General features: G+C 41.5%; 2 protein-coding genes across 3 annotated transcripts in view; one reads left to right on the top strand and one right to left on the bottom strand.

Annotated features, from left to right (window-relative positions):
* MRM3 (mitochondrial rRNA methyltransferase 3) overlaps window positions 1–5,332 on the bottom strand; it is an 8,439-nt gene extending 3,107 nt beyond the window's left edge. The window contains exons 1-3 of one of the 2 annotated variants that reach the window (XM_008056043.2): window positions 4,983–5,332; window positions 4,483–4,727; window positions 1,562–1,729 (exon numbers count right to left, since the gene is read on the bottom strand). In XM_008056043.2, the coding sequence (XP_008054234.1) occupies window positions 1,562–1,729; window positions 4,483–4,727; window positions 4,983–5,296 (727 nt within the window). In that variant the 5' untranslated portion in view covers window positions 5,297–5,332. The remainder of the gene's footprint in view (window positions 1–1,561; window positions 1,730–4,482; window positions 4,728–4,982) is intronic. The other variant, XM_021711349.1, reaches the window with a different exon arrangement.
* On the top strand, window positions 5,333–23,639 carry GLOD4 (glyoxalase domain containing 4). Its single transcript, XM_008056041.1, has 9 exons — window positions 5,333–5,500; window positions 8,411–8,460; window positions 10,920–11,040; window positions 12,411–12,555; window positions 17,288–17,424; window positions 18,224–18,310; window positions 18,582–18,695; window positions 18,786–18,872; window positions 22,915–23,639. The coding sequence occupies exons 1-9, from the start codon at window positions 5,411–5,413 to the stop codon at window positions 22,978–22,980; spliced, it is 897 nt and encodes a 298-aa protein (XP_008054232.1). The 5' UTR covers window positions 5,333–5,410; the 3' UTR covers window positions 22,981–23,639.
* Window positions 23,640–24,407: the final 768 nt, after the last annotated feature.

The raw sequence follows: 24,407 nt of genomic DNA, 5'->3' as shown, positions 1-24,407 counted from the left end.
CCACTCACCTCGGCCTCCCAAAGTGCTGGGATTACAGACTGAGCCACCAAGCCCAGCCCAGACCGGATTTTAAAAGGAGAATAAGACAGAGAATGAACAGTGCCCACACACATCCCCAACAAAGGGCGTTCCCACCCCTGCAGGGAACCAGAGATGGGAGTTGGGCTATATCCCAAGAGGCAAGGGAACAGGACCACAAGATAGGCCCAGATTTGTGAGAGGCGCTGTCTAGTCTAACCTTACTACCTGGTGGGGAGTAAGGTAAAAGATGAGATTTCTAGCTGGGTTCGGTGGCTCAGCCTGTAATCCCGTGCCTTGGGAGGCTGAGGTCAGTGGATTGCCTGAGCCCATGGGTTTGAGACCCACCTGGGAAACTTGGTGAGACCTCATCTCTACAATAAATCAAAAAATTAGCCGGGCGTGGTAGCGCACGCCTATAATTCCAGCTACTTGGAAGGCTGAAGTGGAAGGATCGCCGGAGCCCAGCAGGTCGAGGCTGCGGTAGCCAGGAGCGGCCATTGCACTCCAGTCTGGGTGACAGAGTGAGACTCCAACTCAAAAAAAAAAAAAAAAAAAGATGAGATTTCCCTCCTCCCCCACACGCTGCCCTTGATATCAGGCACCACACCAAGGTCTTCCAACTTTTTCTTTCCTGACTTCTTACACACTGAGCCGTCAGAATCAATGTGAAAACCACACCACTTGGATCTAATAGATATATTTCCAAAACTCACCCCTGCTATCAGAGGCCTCAACAATGTGGCAAGCTAGTGGGGTACTGATAATGGAACCCCAGCACTTAGCTCTCATGCTGACAGAGAAACATACTCCAACAAGGTGTGACTGAGAAACAACAATTTAGGCATGTCTCAGCAATGGGCACTGCTATGAGTTTACACTTAATGGTAGCTTAGGTGTTTATGATGAAGGATACTCTCCCTCCCCTTCGCCCCCAAGATATAATAACCATTTTAGGTATGTCCCAACTGTTAGGCAGGTCTACTTAGAATTAAGCCTATTAATCTCCATTTCTGATGAGGAGAGAAATGTAATGAGGCTAATTTTTGTGTAAAGCATGTGATGTGTCCTAAGGCTAAGGGAAACGTATTATGACTATATAGTCACACACTGCTGACATCATTCCTTTCAGAGGATTCAGAATTCAAGAGTTAGGAAGGTCTCAGAGATTCAACAATTTGGGAATTCAAGAATGTTAAATAAAGGACCTGAAACCAAGTATTTAAATTGGCATTCATTTATTTTCCCTGGTTGATTTAAAATTCTTTAACAGCCTAGCAAGTTTCAAAATAACTTTTAAAAATAATCAACATTCACTAAATTTTAACTCTTGTGTTGCAGCCATGATATAAAGTACTCCATGTGCATCATCTCACTTAATCCTCAAGATGACCCTACCTGGGAGATTCTGTTATTATTCCCACATTACAGATGCGGAATCTGACACCTGCACTGCTGCTTAGTCAAACCCATATATGTCTGCCCAGAGCCCTGGTTCACTTAAAAATGGACAAGCAATTCACCTAGTAACAGGTGCTCTTACCTTTGGTGAGCAACACTTTGCTGCAGCCTGCCCCAGCAGCAGATCTCAGAATTGTCCCCAGGTTCCCAGGGTCACGGATATTGTCACAAATCAACAATAAGGGCAGTGAATGGTGAAGCTGAGCCTTTGGGTATGTCATCTTCACATGGTCAGGTTTGGCAAAAATCCCTGAGGAGACAAAACAGGAAGTTCACTTGTCTGATATGAACACGGGGAATAGTCTGAATTTCCACAGACTTATCTTTCTTTAAATATGTTTAGTTACATAGAAATACATGAATACAACATTCTGATTGAAAAAATTCAAACAAAATTCTACTACTGCCACTTCCGTCGCCCTTACATCTGTGTTCAATCTTGGAATGTATCCTTTCAGAACATCCACCTACATATAAGCACATCTACCCATATATAGTTTTTTTTTTAAACATAAAAAACCATACTCTATTCCATATTCTACTTACTTTACTCAATAATTAAACATGGCTTGAAGAACTTATGTCAATACCTTTGAAGCTACTTAGTCTTTTAACTGTTACATTGTAATTTGAATGTACCACCATTCATTTAGCTCTTTCCCTACTGACTGTTAAATTACCTAAAATTTTTCCCACTACAGACAATGCTGCAATGAATACCTCTGTATGACTAACTGGTGCATGTCCAAAAATTTCTCTAGCATAAGTGAAATGAACAAATGGTGTATGTGTACTCTTTTTTTTAATGTTTCATAAAATTTTATTCTTTAAAATCTTAATTTACAAGCATTGGCACATTTTAAAAACAAACTACACAAACAGATCTTTCCTATAGTCTAGAAAAGCAGAATGTCAGAAGTCAACAAAATGTGATAAAGTGGTAAAACAGAAGGCACTTCACAAAATCTGTTCACTGAAACAGTTATATATATCCTCATTTACATCCTTCATTTTATAAGTGGCAGTGAATGTCTGTTTCGATAGAAGGACATACAGAAATAGTTTCATGGCAATAAAAATATAAGACAAACAAGTGAGGAGTCATTGGCCAACTCACTTTGTTTTTGATGACCTGCAGTCTACTTTAACTTTCCTCTCACAAGAGGAAACAGAAGGATTCAGAATTGGAAGAAACATTTAAATTCCAGAGTGTAATTACTGGGGGGGGATTGGTGGATAGTTTGGGGGTTTTTTTTGTTGTTATTTTTTTGAGTTGGAGTCTCACCCTGTCACCCTGGCTGAAGTGCAGTGGCACACTCATGGCCACCGCAGCCTCAACCTGCTGGGGTCAGTTGATCCTTCCGTCTCAGCCTTCCAAGTAGCTGGAACTACAGGTATGCACCACCATGCCCGGCTATTTTTTGATTTATTGTAGAGATGAGGTCTTGCCAAGTTGCCCAGGCTGGTCTCGAACCCACAGGCTCAGACAATCCATTCGCCTCGGCCTCCCAAAATGCTGGGATTACAGGCTGAGCCACCGAGCCCAGCCAGATTGGTGGATATTAAATCACTTTTCTCCTGAAGCAGTCAGAGTCCTTTGTTTTTATGGCTGAAGTTTTGTGAAGTAAAAAAGAAAGTATTAGGGAAGTACACTTCAGAATCAGTGAACTAAAAAGATGTTACATTCATTATTTTAAATACTTAGCTTATTAATGTTGACAGATAATGCCAAACTGCCTTCCCCACAGGTTATTTCAGTTTATTTACATCAGGAACTCATAAATACCTGTTTCCCAGCTCAAATGCTTATTAACAAAGGACATATTATTCATTTATTTCAATTTTTGCCACATGGATAGAAAAAAATGGCATTTCATTATTTAAACTTGTGTTTTTCCCTGGTTATGAGGGAGGCTTGACATCTTTTCTTAATTGACCATATGTGATCCTCTTCACTCCTATATGTCCCTTCACTCATATACTTTCTCTTCCCTGAAATGTCTTGTTTCTATAACGTTTGCTCATTTTCCCACTCGGTGCTTTTTTTTCTTAATAGTTTGTAGGCTTAATAGTCTGCTATACTCTTGACTTAAGACTTAACTGTCCTTCATCACTCAATTTAAAATTCAAAGTACATTCCTAGAAAAATAGAATCCGGACTCAAAAACTTGAATGAATCAAAGTCATATCCAGCTCAGAAGCACCATCTTAAGGACATTCTCTGCAAATGAAGAAGCTATGGGTGCAGTAAGGGCTTGAGTCACTTCTAAGGTATCATGTTGGAGGTCCAGAATCTTGGGAACTTTAGAATGGACACAGTCATTTAACTGATGACCTCTCTGTCCTCACTCTAATACAAAGGATTACAAATGGGGTTTGAGGGCACTTGGGGGTACCTGGAAAAATGAAAACTCTAAGAGGCTTCTTTAGTGAAAACTTCTCTCCTTATTTAATAAGTTCTACTTTATACCATCCAGCTTCCAAAATTTTATGGAAAGCAGGGGAAAAGGGAAAACTGGAAAAAAGCTAATTATAACATTAAAGTAAAACAACTTTAGAATATAAAAAATTTCTATGGTACAGATGAAGTTATTTACATGAATGTATCACACACTGAATCAAAGTGTTTACTAGAGATAATGACTATAACCAACACTTTTTTAGGTCAGGCACTATTCTAAATTATTTATATATACATACAAAATAAAGATCCAATTCCCTTTGAAACATGCTCCCAAGGAATGATATGGTTTTTTGAATTTTACTAGCATTTTGTTGTATATGATTGGTCCTATAAATGGCCTACTGCCTGAAGTTAGAAAATTAATGAAATAGATGCGTAGGTCTGAGAACCATAACTTTCTGGGTGTCTTAAGAAATAGTAAGAAACAGTTAGACAGTAACATTTTGAATTTGGTTCAAATAAATTTTGCTGCACTAAGATAAGTATGAACAAGTAATTCTAGGTCTTTACAACTAGCGACACACTGTGCAACCACTGACCTATTATTCCTTGTGGCGTTACTAGGTCGGACCAATCCTTGATATCCTCAAATTTCACCTTAATGAGGCTGACACCTTTCAGCTTATCGACTGGCAGCTCCTTTATATATTCCAGACGGCTAAAGAAGAAAATCTTTGGCACAGCTCCAGCCTTGAGAGCGTCTGCAATGAGCCTGCGACCTTCCAGCAGAATCTTCCCTTGCTTTTCCCGAAATGGCCTGGACTTAACTATTGTCATTACACTGCTGTGGATGGAAACAAAAAGACAAGTAATGATCAGCATCCTTGTTCCTGAGACACTTAGTTCTAACAGACCTAAAAAGGACTCGCAGAGACAGAAACAAACAAATTCCAAAGAAGACACTTATTCTGCCCTCAGTGCACAGAAAAACCAGCGGGCCGTACTGCAAGAAGTCTTCCATCAGAAGGCGGGAGGTAGGGGCCAGCAATGAGGTAGGAAAGGAAACGGGAACGCTCGACAAGACTCAGGAACACATCACCTGAGCCTCCTGTCCCCGGAAAATGCCTTATCGTAGCGAAGCCCTGACTCTTCCCAAGTGCAGGGCGTCTTAGATGGGGACACCTGAAGCGGCTGTGTCTGCCGCTGCTCGTCAGGACTGGCCTCAGACGCTGCCTTGCGGGGCTGTTTCCCAGGAGCGCGCTTCCGTTCCATCACCTGCCCGGATGGAAACACCACTTTCACCGGGCTGCGTCGCAGCGCCCGGACCCAGCGCCGCGCGTCGAGGTTCCGTGTCTGGACCACCGGCAGCAAGGGTCGCATGGCTATCCGCACACCTAACGCGAGGGTCGCCATCTTCCCTGACGGATCACCAAAGCGCGCCGGCGCCGACCAATTACGACACAACCCGTTGCGTCATCTGTGGGCGGGGCGAACTGTGCACGTGACGGCCGTGTAGTGGTGGGAGTTATGGCAGCTCGGCGAGCTCTGCACTTCGTGTTCAAAGTGGGAAACCGCTTTCAGACGGCTCGTTTCTACCGGGATGTCCTGGGGATGAAGGTGCAGACCGGGCCCGACCGCGGCTGACGCGCGAGGCTGGCACAGCTGCCCCTGGCGGCGGGAGGGGAGAAATGGGTGTGTCGCGAACCTCGCCGGGGAGTGTCCGACCTTAGGCCCGGGACTCACTGTTGGGCCTGCATGATTTTCAGCTTCATGAAGCGTTGCGAGTCGCTAGTTGGGCTAATAAGCCTTGAAAAGGGGCTAACACGGCCGGGTGCGGCGGTTGACGCCTGTAATACTATCACTTTGGGAGGCGGAGGCGAGAGAATAAAAGGGTCTAACACTGTTAGTCGCCAGCTGTATGCCCACGCACGTTTTTTCACAGATGTGTATTGAGCCTCGCCTTGTGGAGTTTACAGTCTACTGGAAAAGACAGTAATAAGCAAAAAAGTTATTTAATACTTTTCCAATTAACAATAACTTCCGGTTTGGAGCCTTTGGTTTAGATAATCAGCATATTCAAATTTCTGCTTCTGTCGGGCTTGGTCTGAATGGTCTTTCTTGGATACTCAATTTCTTGGGGTAAATGCACCAGCTCACCTTTTTTTTTTTCCTTTCTCTTGTCTTTTTTTTTTTTATTAACATTTTTTATTATGATTTTGTGGGGGTACAGTTAAGGCTTAGGTGTACAATTACGTTTCATTTAGGCATTCTGTTGATAAGAGGTGTTTCCCAATCCCCAGACAGATATTTGCGACTGTTAATCCCCTCCTCCTCCCCCCCATAGTTTCCTAGTACCGTCAGTCATTTTCTTATAGTATTACATTGGATGTTCAAGGTCCATTATATGAGTGAGAACATGTGATACTTGGATCTTTGTTTCTGTGAGAGGTCACTCAGTATTATAGACTCTAGTTCCATCCAGGTTGCTGTGAAATTCATGATTTTGTTCTTTTTTATGGCTGCGTAGTATTCCATCGTGTATATGTACCACATTTTTTTAATCCAACTCACCTTTCAACAATCCAGATCTAAGTATAAGGTCAGAACCCATCTCCTTTCCGACACCAGCAGCGACCTCTCTCTGGTCCTGAGAATCTGTGATTGCAGGAATCGCTTGGCTGGAAGACGTAGGTGGAAGTTGTTGGGGAGCACCGGATAAGCCAGGGAGAAACACACAAGTAGGGAAAGCTTTAGAGGTGCAAGAGTGCAGTTTAGCATAGAGACTGCGATAGAGGTGGAGCCCAAGGGGATTTAACTGACTTCATCAGTCGTTTTTTGTTTGTTTTTTTGAGTTGGAGTCTCACTCTGTCGCCCAGACTGGAGTGCAGTGGCCGCTCCCGGCCACCACAGCCTCGACCTGCTGGGCTCCGGCAATCCTTCCACCTCAGCCTTCCGAGTAGCCAGAATTACAGGCACGCGCTACCACGCCCGGCTGATTTTTTGATTTATTGTAGAGATGAGGTCTCGCTGCCCAGGCGGGTCTCGAACCTGCGGGCTCAGGCAATCCACTCACCTCAGCCTCCCAGAGGCACAGGATTACAGGCTGAGCCACCAAGCCCGGCTTAGTCGTTTGTTTTAAAATATCTCTTTTTTCAGGATACTGTGTTGAGTTTTGGCAATAGAGGTGCAGATGACCCTGGTATATGCCCTCAGTTAGAGCTCATGGCCTGTGTTGGGGGAGGGGATGGGAATTGGAGTTGTACATAGCTAATTGTAACGTAAGTCAGAATTTAATAAGTGACAGCAGAAAACCACAAAGCTCTCCCTTATTGTATTTCCTCACTGATCAAAGGTTTGTTGTGAAGGTTAAACACATTATTATATGTGTAATATTTGACATAGATTGTATATATGATATAAGTGTTAGCTACTATTATAAAAATACAAAAGGAGAGCTTTTCCAACCTGGTTGGTCGGGTGATATTTCATGGAGACCTTGCATCCTAGTTGGCCTCTAAAGATAGATCGGATTCCCACAGTTAGATTAGAGGGAGAAGTTATACTAGAAAAACTGAATAACCAGTGTAAACAAGGCACGTTTAGGAAACCACAAGCTATTATGTGCCTTTGGCTGAAGTTGCTTAGTTGAAGTTGAAGAGATGGGATATCAGGACAAATAAGGTGGGATTGCTTCTGATAGCATCTTGAATGGGATACTGAGGAATTTGGACCTTATGCTGCCGTAAGTACTCATGTACATTTTTTAACAGAGTGATGTGATCCGAGCTGTGCTTTCAGGACATTTTTGTTGGTATTAAGGAAGGAAATTAATAAAGATGATTTTAATAGCTTGAAAGAAGTGATGGGAACTTGAACTGGAGAAGTAGCAGTGGGAATTAAAAAGGAAAACAAACTGGGTGCGGTGGCTCAAGCCTGTAATTCCAGCACTTTGGAAGGCCGAGGCAAGAAGATTTTCTAATCCCAGAGGTTGGAGACCAGCCTGGGCAAATTGGTGAGAATCTCTACCATAAATAAAAACATAAGCTGGGCATGGTAGCACACAACTGTAGTTCCAGCTACTTGGAAGGCTGAGGCGGAAGGATCGCCTGAGCCCACAGGTCAAGGCTGCGGTGGCAAAGGACAAAGGAAAACGGAAACTAACACAATGAGAGCTCTCTGTGTATAAGGTTCTGTGTTAGATGTCTTCATAAGTTGCCCGTTTTCACAACATAATAGACTGAGACTTGATCCTGAATAACTTAGAGTTACATAATGACTGACAGTCAGAATTCCAAATCCAATTAATTTAATGCTTCCCTTTTCTTCACTGCATAGCACTGCTTCTCAATCTAAATAGATTTCACAACTTGCTTGGTAGCCTGACCTTGGTAGTAGGCTATCCTTCCTTACCTCTACTACCTCTAGCTTAGGAAAGGTATAAAGCTCATTTTCTTTTGTTCCTTTACAAGTAAAACTTACAAATGGTAATATCTATGTTTTGACATTTTATTCTAATTCCCTTACCAGGTTCTGCGGCATGAGGAGTTTGAAGAAGGCTGCAAAGCTGCCTGTAATGGGTATGATACCTTGTTTCTTAAAATCTCTTTATACTCCTGGAGAACACAAGACAGTTCCTCAAAGTGAGTAGAAGACAGTGAAATAAATTAGGAGGAAATAAATTAGGAAGTCAACTTCAAGAACACTGGAAAGGCGGGTGTGATGGCTCACATCTGTAATCCCAGCACTTTGGGATGCAGAGGTGAAAGGATTACCTGAGGGTTTGAGACCTGCCTGAACAACATGGCAAGACCTCGTCTCTACGGTAAATTAAAAAATCAGCCGGGTGTGGTGGTACATGCCGGTGGTTCCAACTACTTGAAAGACTGAGGCGGAAGGATTTCCTGAGCCCAGCAAGCTGAGACTGCAGTGGCCATGAGCATGCCACTGCACTCCAGAATGAGACTCCAACTCACAAAAAAAAAAAAAAAAAAGGACACTGGAAAAACATACTGTTTTTCTATACTGTATTCTCATACAACACTTGTGACACACCAAGCAATTCTCCAACTCTCCAAGTACCAGCTGGGTGTCCTATTATTTACTTCAATTCTGACTTGACTTGTAAGAGCCCACGAGGTAAAGGCTTAGTCCCACAAAACTGCCCCCATTTCAGATGCCAGTCTGGACCTCCAGTATTTCTGACAGCCAGCTGTAAGTCGGGTATTTCCATACCCCTTCTTTAGGTTTGATAATTTGCCACAGTGGCTCATGGAACTCAGGGAAACACTACTTACATTTACTGGTTTATTATAGAATACAACTCAGAAACAGTCAGAAGAGATGTGTAGAGCAAGGAATGAGGGTGGAAGGGTGCAGAGCTGCCATGCCCTTTCTGGGCCAGCCACTCTCCCAGTACTTCCATGTGTTTAGCAACCCAGAAAATTCATCAAATCTTGTTCAAGATTTTTTGTTTGTTTATTTTTCATTTTAGTCAGAGTCTCACTCTGTCACCAAAGCTGGAATGCAGTGGCATGCTCACGGCTACTGCAGCCTCAATCTGCTAGGAGCTCAGGTGATCCTTCCACCTCAGCCTTCCAAGTAGCTGGAACTACGGGCGCACACCCCATGCCTGGGTAGAGATGAAATGTCGCCAAGTTGCCTAGACTGATCTTGAACCCCTGGCCTCAGGCGGTCCTCTCACCTTATGCCTCCCAAGGTGCTGGGATTACAGATGTGAGCCATCATGTCTGGCTGTTTTTTGTTTATTTGAGTCAGGGTCTCACTCTGTCATCCAAGCTGGAGTGCAGAGGTACAATCATGGCTAACTGTAGCCTTAATCTCCTGGGCTCAGGCAATCCTTCCACCTCAGCCTCCTAAGTAGCTGAGACTGCAGGCTGCACACCACCATGCCCAGCTAATTTTTTGTAGAGGCAAGGTCTTTACAAAAGATTGGTCTTGAACTCCTGGGCTCAATTGATTCTTTTACCTCTGCCTCCCAAAGTGCTGGGATTACAGACATGAGCCATCGTGCTCGGCCCAAGAATTTTTATACAACTTAACAGAACCTAATCTCCTTGCCGGAGGTCGATGAGTAGGGCTGAAAGATCCAACACTCTAATCATGTTGTAACCAGCCCCATCCTACATTACCTCATTAATGTATACTCAGGTTATGTTTGAAAGGAGGTCATTATGAATAACAAAAAACACTCTTGTCTCTCAGGAAATTCTAAGGGTTTTAGAGCTCAGTGGTAGAAATCAGGTACAAAGACCAAGGTTATTTTATATTACACCACAGCACAACTAAATATATGCCCTGGCTGAAGTAATGGCTATATAAGAGTATCTTTTAAGCTTAGTAGCCATGGCAAGTTGGAAAATTCCAAGACCTGTTGGGAATTGCATGCTTATTGACTTATATGCAAATAAATAAACTAAGGTCAGACTGGAGAACTAACCGTCTCAGGATTCTGTTCCCTGCTTTAAAGAAAGGGCAGATGAACCTTTTCTTCAAGTGAGTACCTAGTAGATGGTCTTTGGAGCTTCTGATCGGGGCTCATGTGCACTGTCACAGCTGCTCTCAGCACCATTTGAGGATCTGAGGTCATCTCATCTTTCTTTTTTTTTGAGTCAGAGTCTCACTGTCGCCCAGGCTGGAGTGCAATGGCACACTCACAGTCACCACAGCCTTGACCTGCTGGGCTCAGGCAATCCTTCTGGCTCAGCCTTCCAAGTAGCTAGAACAACTGGTGCATGCCACCATGTCCGGTTAGTTTTTTGATTTATTGTAGAGAAAAGGTCTCACCAAGTTGTCCAGGCTGGTCTTGAACCCCTGGACTCGCAGTCCTCTTGCCTCGGCCTTCCTAAGTGCTGGGATTACAGGCTTGATCCACTGCACCCAGCCTCATCTCATCTTTATGAATATTTTTAGGACTAGAAGAGACCGCTGACTTCTCTGTGCCCAAAGTTCTTTAGGGACGTCCTGAGACAGATTTTGTCTATGGTCACTGAGTTCACTTTCTTTCATTTTTTTCTAGGCCTTATGATGGGAAATGGAGTAAAACAATGGTGGGATTTGGGCCTGAGGATGATCATTTTGTTGCAGAGCTGACTTACAATTATGGCATCGGAGACTACAAGCTTGGCAATGACTTTATGGTAATTATCATTTTGTTCCAGCAGATTGTTAGCTAGAGTGGTTGACTGGTTTTAATTTTCATAGGGGGTTGAGTGTGTGTATTGGTGAGGAGATAGCATTTGAGCATAGGCTCAAAAAAGGTAAGGTAGTTAGCCATGTGGATATCTGGGAGAAGAGCATTCCGTGCAGAGAATAACCTGTGCAAAAGCCCTCACGTAGCACCTGACATGTTCAAGAAAATGCAGGAAAGCCGGTGTGGCTGGAATAGAGAGAGAGTGAGGGGAAGGTGGTGGCAGATGGGGTCAGAAATTTATGTTGGGCATTTTAGGCATTCCTGAATGAAATGAAGAGCCATCTGAGGACTTTGAGCAGAAGGAAAACAAGGCTGGCTACTATCTTGAGGATAGACTATAGGATGTGTTTTGGAAAGTTTACTTTGGCTGCAGAGTGGGTAATGGATTGACAAGACTGGAGGTAGAGAGGCTGTTAGAATAAGCCACACTAGAAGCAAGGCTGGTCTTATCAGAATGCATAGGTGTATGTTTCTAGGTACTTTGATTAAATTTAAAGAAACTTGATGGCTTGTTTAAATTTTTTTGTTTAAAAGGCAAAAACTTCTTGGATGATAAAATAAAATTTTAAAAAAGACAACTCAAATAGGTAGCTGGAAGAATAAGTTTTCTCTGGCTAGATCTTTAAAATTAGAAGAGGCTGTCTTTTATATTAAATGAATGAGACTTCACTGGCATTTTAATTTCTGTTTTATGATTCATGAAGTTCTGAATCTTTGTGGGAGAAAACATCCAAAACCTATTTTTAAATTATGAGAAGGCTGGGCTCGGTGACTCTGCCTATAATCCCATCACTTTGGGAGGCCAAGGCGAGTGGATTGCCTGAGCCCGCGGGTTCAAGACCAGTCCAGGCAACTTGGCAAGACCTCATCTCTACAATACATCAAAAATTAGCCAGGCATGGTAGCATGCGCCTGTAGTGCCAGCTACTTGGAAGGCTGAGGCGGAAGGATCGCTGGAGCCCAGCAGGTCGACACTGGGGTGGCCATGAGTATGCCACTGCACTTGAGCCTGGGTTAGGGAGTGAGACTCTGACTCTAAATAAATAAATAAGTCATGAGAAGATGCTGGGCATGATGCATACTTGTAACCCCAGCACTTTGGGAGGCTGAGGTGGGAGGCCAAAAGTTCAAGACCAACCTGAGCAATATAGTGGACCCCCAACTCTACAAAAAATAAATAAAAACAAATTATTAGAAGAAAAATTTGAATACCAATTAAATGTTAGGTGATTTGACCTAAAGGTAGTGGGTCATTATCTTGTTCTACAAAAGATCTCTTGTGATTATATACTTGAGTGATACTGTGGTTTGTCATAGGGTATCACGCTCGCTTCTAGCCAGGCTGTCAGCAATGCCAGGAAGCTGGAGTGGCCACTCAGGGAAGTTGCAGAAGGTGTTTTTGAAACTGAGTCCCCAGGAGGATATAAGTTTTATTTGCAGAATTGCAATCTACCGCAATCAGGTAATTATACCATGACTAGTAAAAGCCTCTGTCTAAAGGCATCTTTGGTAGAAGGAGCATGGGAGTTGCATTTCTTTCTTATGTAGTCTTTCTATATTGACATGACATTCCTTTCCAAGCCAGTGTTTTTACCTGTTCTCTGAGAAATTAATATTCTCATATTAGAACTTTAGTACATAACCACAGGGGATCTAGATGGGTTCTGTTCTACAGATAATGTATTGATTTATGATTCTTTCAGCTGCAAATAACAGAAAAACCCAACTAGTTTATAGAGTTTTAGCCAGGCTTGGTGGCTCAGCCTGTAATCCCGCGCCTTTGGGAGGCTGAGGTGAGTGGATTACCTGAGCCCGCGGGTTCGAGACCCTCTTGGGCAACTTGGTGAGACCTCATCTCTAAAATAAATCAAAAAATTAGCCGGGCATGGTAGCGCGTGCCTGTAGTTCCAGCTACTTGGAAGGCTGAGGTGGAAGGATCACCGGAGCCCAGCAGGTCGAGGCTGCAGTAGCCGGGAGCGGCCACTGCATTCCAGTCTGGGCAACAGAGTGAGACTTCCACTCAAAAAAAGTTTATAGAGTTTTTTTAGCTCACAGAACAGATATTCTGTAGGTCTATAGGGAAGATTTAGTTGATTCAGCAGCTTAACAATGGCATTGAGAACCCAAATTTTCTCTTTCTATGTTGTTATTCTCAGTGTACTTCTCCTACAGCTAGGCCCCTTCATGGTTGCAAGATGGCTACCAGTAGCAGTTCAGCTACATGCACCCACATTCACATCTTGTAGAAGAGGGAGAGACTTCTGGTATTTATTTATTTTTTTTTTTATTTTTATTTTTTGTCAGGGCCTCATTCTGTTGCCCAGACTGGAGTGCAAGTAGCATGATCATGGCTTAGCCTCCTGGGCTCAGACAGTCCTTCTGCCTCAGCCTCCTGAGTGGCTGGGATGACAGCATACGCCTCTACTAGACCCAGGGAGAGACTTATTGCTGTTTTCTAAGAGCAGAGCAAAACTAGAGTCTTCCAGCATACTTCCTGGTCAGATCTGATACATTGTGCTTGCTACTGAATCAATCACTGGCAAAGAAACAGAATTATCCCTAAACTAGCTAACCACAACCCTTGATCTGGGGTCTGTTTCTGAACTCCATTGGTGGTACTCGGTAAGTGAGGAGTTCATCATGCTGACTGTTGCACAGAACAAGAAGGAAACCTTGCAGGGTGTGTTTTGTTTATTGCAGAGGCAGCCTCATCATTTAATTCCTGCAAATTCAACTGCCTGCTCTGGCCAAAACAAAAGCAAAAAAGAGGCGGGAGATACTGGTGAATAGCAAGGGCGATTCTGCCTGCCATTTTACTCAGGGAGCCTGTGCTACAAGCAGAACTGAGAAAGGAGCCATGGAGATTCTCTTTCCTCCACTGGGCTGCCTCAGATTCAGATTCCCCTCATGCTGACTGTAGTGTTTAATGCTCCCTGTTTGTCATCTGGTGCTCAGCAAAAGAAAGGCCAATCTGTTCTTTTGTGTGGGAAGTTAGACTGGCTATGTGGTACTTATTGAGAGCTGGTATTTCTATACTTCACTGGTAATTTAAAAGATTTGTATGGTTATTTTTGTAAACAGGGTATTATTGCTTTATATACTGCCTTTAAAACTCAACTCCTAACTCCTCTGCACTTTTTTTGTGCTCTAGTCTTAGTGATATATCTTTTTTTTTTTGAGTGGAGGGTCTCACTCTGTTATAGAAGTCTCTTTCTCTTCTACCAGATGTGAATGTGGGCACATGTAGCCCCAACTGCTACTGGCAGCTGTCTTGCAACCATGAGGGGACTAGCTGTAGGGAAAAGTACACTGAGGATAACAGAATGTAGAAAGACAAAATTGGGGTTCTCAATGCCGTTGTTGATCTGCTGAATGTTGGGCAGAGAGTGCAGTGGCATGATCATGGCTCACTGCAACCTCAAACTCCTAGGCTCAAGCAGTCCTCCCACCTCAGCCTCCTGAATGGCTGCAACTATAGGTGCATGTCACTACGCCTGGCTAATTTTTTTTGTTTTAGAAATGAGGTCTTAGCCGGGCTCGGTGACTCAGTCTGTAATCCCGTGCCTTTGGGAGGCTGAGGTGAGTGGATTGCCTGAGTCCACAGGTTCGAGACCCGCCTGGGCAGCGAGACCTCATCTCTACAATAAATCAAAAAAAATCAGCCAGGCGTGGTAGCGCATGCCTGTAATTCCAGCTACTCGGAAGGCTGAGGCGGAAGGATTGTCAGAGCCCTGCAGGTCGAGGCTGCGGTGGCCGGGGCGGCCACTGCACTCCAGTCTGGGCAACAGAGTGAGACTCCAACTCAAAAAAAAAAAAAAGAAATGAGGTCTTGCTATGTTGCCTGGGCTGGTCTTGAACTCCTGGGTTCAAGCAATCCTCCTGCCTCAGCCTCCCTAAGTACTGGGATTACAGGCATGATCCACTGCACCCATTCTTAGTCTTAGTAGTATTTCAACACTTAAAATGATAGCCCCACAATCCTAAGATGTTTTTGTTCTTTAGAATGGTAGTAAATTTTAGGCATTAATTTTTGATTGGTGATGTACTCAAAGCTGTCTGTCTAACTGGCATTGTCATTCCTATCTTACATCTCTTTCTTTTTTTTTGGACTTAATGTAACAAAATTTATTATCTTAAGAGTCCTGGAGGTCAGAAGTCTGAAATAGGTCTTTTTTTTTTTTGAGTTGGAGTCTTACTGTTTCCTAGGCAGGAGTGCAGTGGCTCACTCACAGCCATCGAAGCCTCGACCTGCTGGGCTCAGAGGATCCTTCTGCCTCAGTTTTCCAAGCAGCTGGAACTATAGGCGCCTGCCACCATGCCGAACTAATTTTTTTATTTATTGTAGAGACGAGGTCTCGCCAAATTGCCCAGCCTGGTCTCAAACCCACGGGCTCAAGCAATCCTCTCACCTTGGCCTCTTCCCAAAGTACTGGGATTATAGGTGTGAGCCATTGTGCCCAGCCTGAAATAGGTCTTACCAGGCTTACTGAAATGGTCTGAAATCAAGGTGTTGACAGAATTGTGTTCCATCTGGAGGCTCTAGGGGAGAAGCTGTATCCTTGCTTGTTCTACTTCTAGAGGCCACCTGCATTCTTTGGCTCCTGGTCGCCTATCATGTTCAAAGCCAGCAGTGTGACATCTTCAAATCTTTCTGTGATTTTGACCCTCTGTCCTACATCTCTTAAGGCTCTCAGTCAACTAGTATTTATTGATTTTGAAATGGAAAGAATGAAAATTGAGTCTGCCAGGTGGAGGCATTTGTGAGAAACACCTTATCTTGATCATAGTATTGCTATTCTAGCAAACAGAAAAATGGTTCTAACTGTGAAAAACCAAAGAAAAATGTATTGAATTTATTATAGTCAGGTGTAGACATGGAACAGTCTCCAGAAAGTCACTTTACAATATAAAAGTTTCTAGTAATGTTAGATGTTACTTTTATTCTTTCTACAAAATAATTTTTTCTTAGAGTAGCAAAAAAACAAAAACAGAAGAAAAGGAGAAAACAGTACCCCTGTAATCTAGAGATAATTACTGTTAACATTTTAGAGTATATCTTTCTACTCTTTTATTAAAAAACATAATTATTTAAATCTCTCCTGTAGGATTCCCTTGTATTATTACATTGCAGGAAGATAAACAATTCTCTTTTGTTGGATGCCTATGTTGTTCCTAGTGTTTCATTGTTCTCAGCAACTTTGTGGTGAATGTCTTTGTGATGAAAGCTCTTCCTACATCAACAATTACTTTTTGAATTGCTGAAAATGCACTTGCTCTTTCAAAAGCAATGAACGTTTTAAAACTTTTGGTACATTCTGTCAAATTGTTGCCCAGAAATGTACTAATTTACACTCTATCAGTGTTATATGATTGTGATTCTGCCTTTCCCCCAAGTAATGGAGTTAACACTGCTAACTTTTAAAATTATTTGCCAACTAGATAACAAAATAAAAAAATTTCTTTGATTTTTTTTTTGTGAGGTTGAATATTTTTTCATATGTTAATTGACTATTCTAATTCCTTCTGTCTGCTTTGTGACTTTTGTCTATTTTTCTAGGATACTCATCTTTTTCCTATTAATATTTAAAGGTGATGTACATAGTAGGGACTTTTGTGTCATATATTACAAAAAAACTTTTCCTACTTTGTGTATGCACTGATTTTTGTTGTAACTCTTTTTGTTTGTTTGTTAAGGAGTTTTCCATTTTGTTTAACCTGGTAGACATTTTACTTCATAGCTTTTCTATCTTTGGTGTCAACTTTAAAGAAAAATTTTTCTCTACTCCAAAATTATATTAAATAATTACCTAAATCTAGTGTTTTCATGGTTTCATTCTTTAAACTTAAACTTAATACTTTAACCTCAACGTAATACTTTAATCTATCAGGAATGTACTTAAACTTAATACTTTAACCCACCAGCGTCCTGATGGGTTAAAGTATTAAGCTTAAAGAAGTTCATAATCTTAAGTCCTTTCAACTTAATGTAAGTAATACATGTATTCCATGTAATTGCATTTAGTTCCCGCCAAATGATAGCCAATTACCTTAATGCCATTTATTGAATAGTGTGCCCTTTAATAGTTTTAAAATCTTTTATCATAAACTAAATTCTTTTATATACATGAGCCTGTTTTGGTCTTTCTATTTCATTGAACTGACTTATCTGTTTCTACTTTTGTTTTTTCCAACAGACCCTGTAGTAAAAGTAACTCTAGCAGTGTCTGATCTTCAGAAGTCTTTGAACTACTGGTCTAATCTACTGGGAATGAAAATTTATGAAAAAGATGAACAGAAGCAAAGGGCTTTACTGGGTTATGCTGATAACCAGGTGAGCAATCTTGGAGAGAAATAACTAGCTTGTTACTTTGAGTTTGGCTTATAAATGAGGTCAGCATGAAAGCTGTTCCCAGAGTGTCTTCATAGTGATTCATTGTTTATACAGATAAACAGAAAGAAGAAAATAAAAATTAGTGATAACCTCACCACCCAGAAATTACTTTCATTTATATTTGGGGATATATCCTTTCAGAAGTGGAAATGCTTAATTAGAGGAGGTGTAAACAAGATTTAATGCATAATATATTTCTTTTCTTTTTTTTTAATAATCTAGTATTTGAGCATGATTTAGTCCTTGTGCTTTGACCCAGCAGTTCTACTAGGAATTATTTTACAGATGTGCTCAACATACATATGTACAAAGACACGTGTACAAGATTTTGTCTGTTGTAGAATTGTTTGTAATAGCAATGTATTAGAACCTTAATGTCCTATAGATGAGAAGAATATGTCAGTAATTTATGGTTCATCTATAAAATGTATTACTATGTATCTATCAAAAAGACTGAGGCAAGTCATCATATACTGAAATGGTCACTTTAAGTGGAGGAATAAAAGGAACAATAATTTGTCAGTTGTGCCACCATTTGTGTAAAAAAAAGATATGCATGCAGTATCTTTATAAGGATACACAAGAAACTGCTGACTAGTTGTCTGGGATAAGAGTAGGAGAAAGACTTAGTTTTTACCTTATTCCTGTAGTATGCTGTTTGAATTTCTTTTTTTTTTTTTTACCGAATATGTGTATAGCCTGTTCCAAAAAATAAAGCCATTTTCTGATTTCTTTTCAGTGTAAGCTGGAGCTACAGGGCATTAAGGGTGTGGTTGATCATGCAGCAGCTTTTGGAAGAATTGCCTTTTCTTGTCCCCAAAAGGAGGTAATGTTTGATACCAGATCTTTTGTTTAAGCTCTGTTGTAGCTACTTGGCCCAGCTAAGAACCTTGCCCTTCCCTTCTTGAGGTTTATTCTGATTGTGGCTTTATCATCAAGGTCAGTTGTTGTTTCAAGAGCAACTGAGATGATAAAATCAAACAAATGGTGCCTTGGTTCTTTCTGGTTGATCTGATATTTCTCTAGGGCTGATGAGGGTTTTGCCGTAAGGGTAATGTGTTGACCCTTTGCTCACTTGCCTCTTTGTTTTCCTCAAGCTGCCAGACTTAGAAGACTTGATGAAAAAGGAGAACCAGAAGATTCTGACTCCGCTGGTGAGCCTGGATACCCCAGGGAAAGCAACAGTACAAGTAGTTATTCTGGCCGACCCTGTAAGCATTACTCAGGAAAGGGACAGGCTGTACCAGGGGTTTCTTTGGAGATGTCTTTTTGCCAAATTTCTTTTCTCTTTATTGGTGTAGGATGGACATGAAATTTGCTTCGTTGGGGATGAAGCATTTCGAGAACTTTCTAAGATGGATCCTGAGGGAAGCAAATTGTTGGATGACGTGAGTCATTTCTAAATTTATATCACCATAGACCTAAGAGGGATGGCATTACGTGTGTATTAGGAAGGGCCAAAGCAACAGGGTCCAGGTTCTTACCATAAGAACCATATCCTTTTGCTGTCAGGGTGACTTTTGAGCCAGGGACCTATGTCTTCATTGCCACCTATATGACCCCTTATCTGGACTCAGCATTTGTGCCTTTCTGCTACCTCAGGCTACCATGGGGAACCACTGCTCTTGTGTATAGCATGATTCTACTCAGTGGAAATCCTGGTACTATCCCCTCTTGCTTCATAGCTCATTCTACAGCACCAGTCTTTTTCTTTTTAGTGGATTGTTCTCATAATACAAACAGGCTCCAAGAGCTTTTGAAAAGTTTTTATTTACCCCACATCCCTTCTCCAGATTTCTTTATAGCTGGATTTCTTCTTTTAAAAATCTGACTGCATACTGTTTCTACTTCTTATCTCCCATTTACACTTTAGTCTGCTCTGCACTGACTCTCGTCTGTTAAGTAGTCACATTGACATCATCAGTGACCTCTGTCTTGCCAAATACAGGAACAACTTTTAGATTCTCATCAAAATCTATCATTCAGAAGCATTCAAAACAGTTGTTCATTATGGGATTCCAGCTTCTAGCACATACCTGGCATGTAGTAGACATTCTGTGAATACTTGGTTGAATGATTAAAGTAGTGAACCAATCTATCCTAGTTCTGTCATTTAATGTCTGTATGACCTTAAGCAATTTAAACTCTGAACTTTGGTCTCCTTATTTAAAAATTTGAGAAAATATAGAGTATCCGTGTCATAAGATGGTTGTAGTTTATAGAGCTTGTCAGACTACTAACATAATAGCAAATGTTCGATTAATGTTAGTTAAAGTAGGAAATGAATAGAAAATACCAGCTTTATCAATTTTATCATGAGGGAAAAGAGAATCTCAGTCATCCTTTCAGCTAGCAAATTTGCTAGGCTCTTTCCTTCTTACTTCTTCATACCATTGACAAACTTCTTCCTCCTCTGAGCACTCTTCTCATCTGGTTTTAAGAGATCCTGCCACTGGCCGGGAATGGTGGCTCAAGCCTATAATCCTAGCACTTTGGGAAACCAAGGTGAGAGGATTGCCTGAGCCCACGGGTTTGAGACCAGCCTGGGCAACTTGACAAGACCTCATATCTACAAAAAATCAAAAAATTAGCCAGTCGTGATGACATATGCCTGTAGTTTAGCTGCTTGGGAGACTGAGGAGGAAGGATCACCTGAGCCCAGCAAGTTGAGGCTGTGGTGGTGGTGAGCGTGCCATTGCACTCCAGCCTAGGCGAAAGAGTGAGACTCCAACTCAGAAAAGGGGGGGGGGTCCTGCCACTTTCACATCTCTGACAGTTTATTCTCAGTCATGCATCTTATTTATCCCAAAATGTTTTTTTACCCATAGTACCACTTTGGCAGTTTTTTATTCTCATTCTGCATTCTTCTCTGAAGAGAGATTACTTGCTACTTTGGTTACCTCTGCTCTGAACTTAAACCATCATCCATTTTCTGATGTCTTCATCTCTAGTTCCAAACTCTTCCTGTGATCCAGACAAGTAGTTGTTGCTGATGAGGTATAATTTAAATAGAATTTAAATGTTTTGACAGTTGTATATACTCATATAACCACTACTCAAAACAAAATATAGACCACTTTCACCATTGCAGAAAGTTATCTCATGCCCATTTCCAAGTAGTTTACACCCCCATCTCCCAGAGGCAGCTACCATTCTGATTTCTGTCATGGTAGATTGGTTTTGTTTGTTCTTGGATTTCGTGTAAATGGAATCATTCAATAGGTGTTCTTTTGTCCCTGGCTTTTTTCACTGAACATTTTTGAGATTCCTCCCTGCATAGATCATTGTTTTTTTTTATTGCTTAGTAATGTTCAATTTTACAGATATAATAGTTTATCCATTTTTCTGATGGTGGATATTTAGGCTGTTGCCATATTTTTATCTATTTTAAGGAGGACTGCTGTGTACATTCTTGAATAAATCTTCTTGTAGGTGTTTCATTTCTCTTGGGTAAATACCTAGAAGTAGAATTGCTTTTACTTTATAAGAAAGTGCCTAACAGTTGTCGAATGTAATTGGACCATTGTATGCTTATGGGAACTCCAGGTGCTTTACATCTTCACCAGCATGTAGTTTGTTTTTTATCTGTTATTTTTAGCCATTCTAGCACACACAAAATGTTTTTTCATTGTGGTTTTAATTTGTATGTCCTTGATGATTAATGATGTTGAGCACATTTTCATATGCTGATTGGCCATTTGCTATATGTTTTGTCCGTTTTTTCATAATAGGCTTCATTGTTTAATATTTCATGATTAAAAATTCCAAATATACATAAGCGAGTACAACAAATCCTTATGTCACTGTTACCCATCAACTCTGTACCATAATATTTCATCATTTCATCACTTACAAATGCAGGTACTGTTCCCAGACTGTAGCTTGCCTATTTATTTTCTTTATAATAGAGTCTTTTGAAGAGCAGGAATTTTTATTTTATTTTAGAGATTGGATCTCACTCTGTCACCCATGCTGGAGTACAGTGGCTTGATCATAGCTCATAGTAACCTCAAGCTCCTGGGCTCAAGTAATCGTCCTGCTTCAGACTATCAAGTAGCTAGGACTACAGGCACATGCCCCCACAACCAGCTAATTTTTTTTTTTTGTAGGGATAAGGTCTTGTTGTGTTGCCCAGGGTGGTCTCGAACTCCTGGCCTCGAACTGTTCTTCCACCTTAGCCTCTCAAAGTGCCAAGACTACAGGCATGAGCCACCATGGCCAGAAATTTATTTTGATGAAGTCCAACTTAACAACTTTTTCTTCTAAGTGTAGTGCTTTTCCTATTGAGACCAGTGTTTTATCCAGTGAACTTCTTCACCTGGGAAGCCCATGACATTTCAAGCTTAGCATGTCTATAACTTAATTTATCTTACCTCAAATCTATTCATTTAATAATAGTAAATAAAAGTTACTATTTATTTTATTTTATTTTATTTTATTTTTTGAGTTGGAGTCTCACTCTGTTGCCCAGGCTAGAGTGCAGTGGCACACTAATGGCCACCACAGCCTTGATCTGCCGGGCTTAGGCAATCCTTCCACCTTGGCCTTCCAAATAGCTGGAACTACAGGCATGCACCACCACGCCCAGCTAATTTTTTGATTTATTTTAGAGATGAGATCTTGCCAAGTTGCCCAGGCTCGTCTCAAACCTGTGGGCTCAGGCAATCCTCTCACCTCGGCCTCCCAAAGTGCTGGGATTATAGGCGTGAGTCACCGCACTTGGCAAAAGTTACTATTTATTAAGCATCTCTTATATTGCCATGTCCATAAGTGCTTTATATACATATTCTAATACTTCATCAAGTATTAGATGCAAGGTTGATAGCATTCCTCTGCAGTTGAGGAAACAGGCTCAGAAAGATGAAGGCACTCACCCATGAATATTATACATTCAGTACATATCATACAGGCAAGGACTGGACAGAGGCCCTTCAGGCTTTACAACCAGTTCTTTTTCTTCCTCTGAACCCTGCTCCTCCCCTGAATAGGACAGTGTATCTGTTGTCCCAACTGTTCAAACTAGAATCCTCGGAGATTGAATCAGAGTCTCTGTTGCCCAGGCTGGAGTGCAATAGCACACTCACGACCACCACAGCCTCGAATTGCTGGGCTCAGGCGAGCCTTCTGCCTCAGCCTTCCAAGTAGCTGGAACCACAGGCATGTGCCACCACACCCGGCTACTTTTTTAAAAATGTAGAGATGGGGTCTTGCCGTGTTGCCCAGTGTGCTTCCGAACCCCTAGGCTCAGGCAATCCTCTCACCTCTCCCTCTCAAAGTGCTTGGATTACAGGTGTGAGCCACCATGCCTGGCCTGGACACTGTTTAAATGTTAATTTTTCTATTGTGGACAGTATACTGAGGTATAAGGTGGGCTATACTTTTCGTTTTTCAGACTTGAAATAAATGTATCTTTCATTTCTATTTCTTTAGGCACTGGCGGCAGATAAAAGTGATGAGTGGTTTGCTAAACAAAATAAACCGAAGGCTTCAGGTTAATGGAAGATATTATGTGGAACAAGCTTTTGTGATTCCTCTGCGGCACCTGTGAGGCCTGATACGTCTGTCCCTGATAAATACTCTTCCTCTTTGGTTGTTTACTGTATAGGCATGGAGGCCTGGGTGATGAATTTGTGTATCTCAGTCTTTGAAAGCACTGGTTTATTTTAGAGATGAAATCCAGTTATCATTAGTCCAGGAGAACTCTTGCTTTAATTTGAACTGTCACTGGAATGGCACCTTCTGTTCATAGCTATATGAGATTAGTGACAAGTGATTTTTCAGACTCGGACAGCTGTATGGGGCGTTACCCTTGGGTGGAGATGGAGGCAGTTTTTGGTAAGCTGTGAAAACGTTGATTTTATGAGAACAACTGGTCAAATAAAATCAATTACTTTTAACAGTAACACTGTCAGCACGTAGCGAGAGGCTAAAAGAATTAGTTGGCATTCCTTCTTACTTGCTTTTACATTTCTAGTAGCCAGAGAAAACAGATGGGAAGGATTTAATGTGATATGACGCTACACATCCTTGCAAGAAATATGTTAGATTTCTTAAAAACGAACTAAATGATTTCTTCAGCCTGAAATTTAAAAAAAAATGTTTCCTTGTACTTGTTGGCTCTACAGAACAAATAGACTTTAATCACTGGAAACAATTGTATTGGGTATCAAACTTTTTTTGAAAGTATGCTTCTGAAATCAAGCTGTTATGCCAGTCTCATTATTGAAAGTGGTGGCCAGATTCAGATTTTAGAGATTAAACTGAGGAGATTGGAAAGGATTGACTCAGGATACCAGTTCCAAAGTAACATGTATAAAATTACTTATAAATCATCATCTTTCTTGTTCTCCCTTACTGGCAGGGTAGGGCCTGGAAATTTTTGGGCGAGTTTTTGGTTATCTTCCTGTAGCAGTGATCTTTCCTTCACTGAGAGAAAAAACCCTCGTCTAACTTCATAGCTTTTCATTCACCCCTTTCATTCCTTATCTTAGGGAAGCAATCATGAGTTTTAGAGCAAACCAAAGTTACACAAGTTCCTCCTCTGGGTAATGGGTTCATTTTTCATACATGAGTAGATTATTATATGAAGTTTGAATAATCAAATAAACTTCTTTGCCTCTTTAGACCATGAGATGCTAATTGCCAAGTTTGCCATTAGATTATTATTTTTTTTTTGAGTTGGAGTCTCACTCTGTCGCCCAGACTGGAGTGTAGTGGCCGCTCATGGCCACCGCAGCCTCGACCTGCTGGGCTCCAGTGATCCTTCTGCCTCAGCTTTCCAAGTAGCCGGAATTATAGGCGTGCTCTACTATGCCCAGCTGATTTTTTGATTTATTGTAGAGATGAGGTCTCGCTGCCCAGGCGGGTCTTGAACCCGCAGGCTCAGGCAATCCACTCACCTCAGCCTCCCAAAGGCGCGGGAT

Source organism: Carlito syrichta, unplaced genomic scaffold, assembly GCF_000164805.1.
Source record: "Carlito syrichta isolate Samal-C Ts95f unplaced genomic scaffold, Tarsius_syrichta-2.0.1 Scaffold302085, whole genome shotgun sequence".
Classification (NCBI taxonomy): Eukaryota; Metazoa; Chordata; class Mammalia; order Primates; family Tarsiidae; genus Carlito; species Carlito syrichta.
The sequence above is the reverse complement of the archived record's forward strand: the minus strand, read 5'-3'. Positions and strand labels throughout refer to the sequence as shown.

Coding starts and splice junctions, on each gene's coding strand:
- GLOD4 (XM_008056041.1), top strand. CDS start 5,411: ATGGCAGCTCGGCGAGCTCTGCACTTCGTGTTCAAAGTGGGAAACCGC. Junction 8,461..10,919: donor TGCAAAGCTGCCTGTAATGG/GTATGATACCTT, acceptor ATTTTTTTCTAG/GCCTTATGATGGGAAATGGA. Junction 18,311..18,581: donor TTTCTTGTCCCCAAAAGGAG/GTAATGTTTGAT, acceptor GTTTTCCTCAAG/CTGCCAGACTTAGAAGACTT.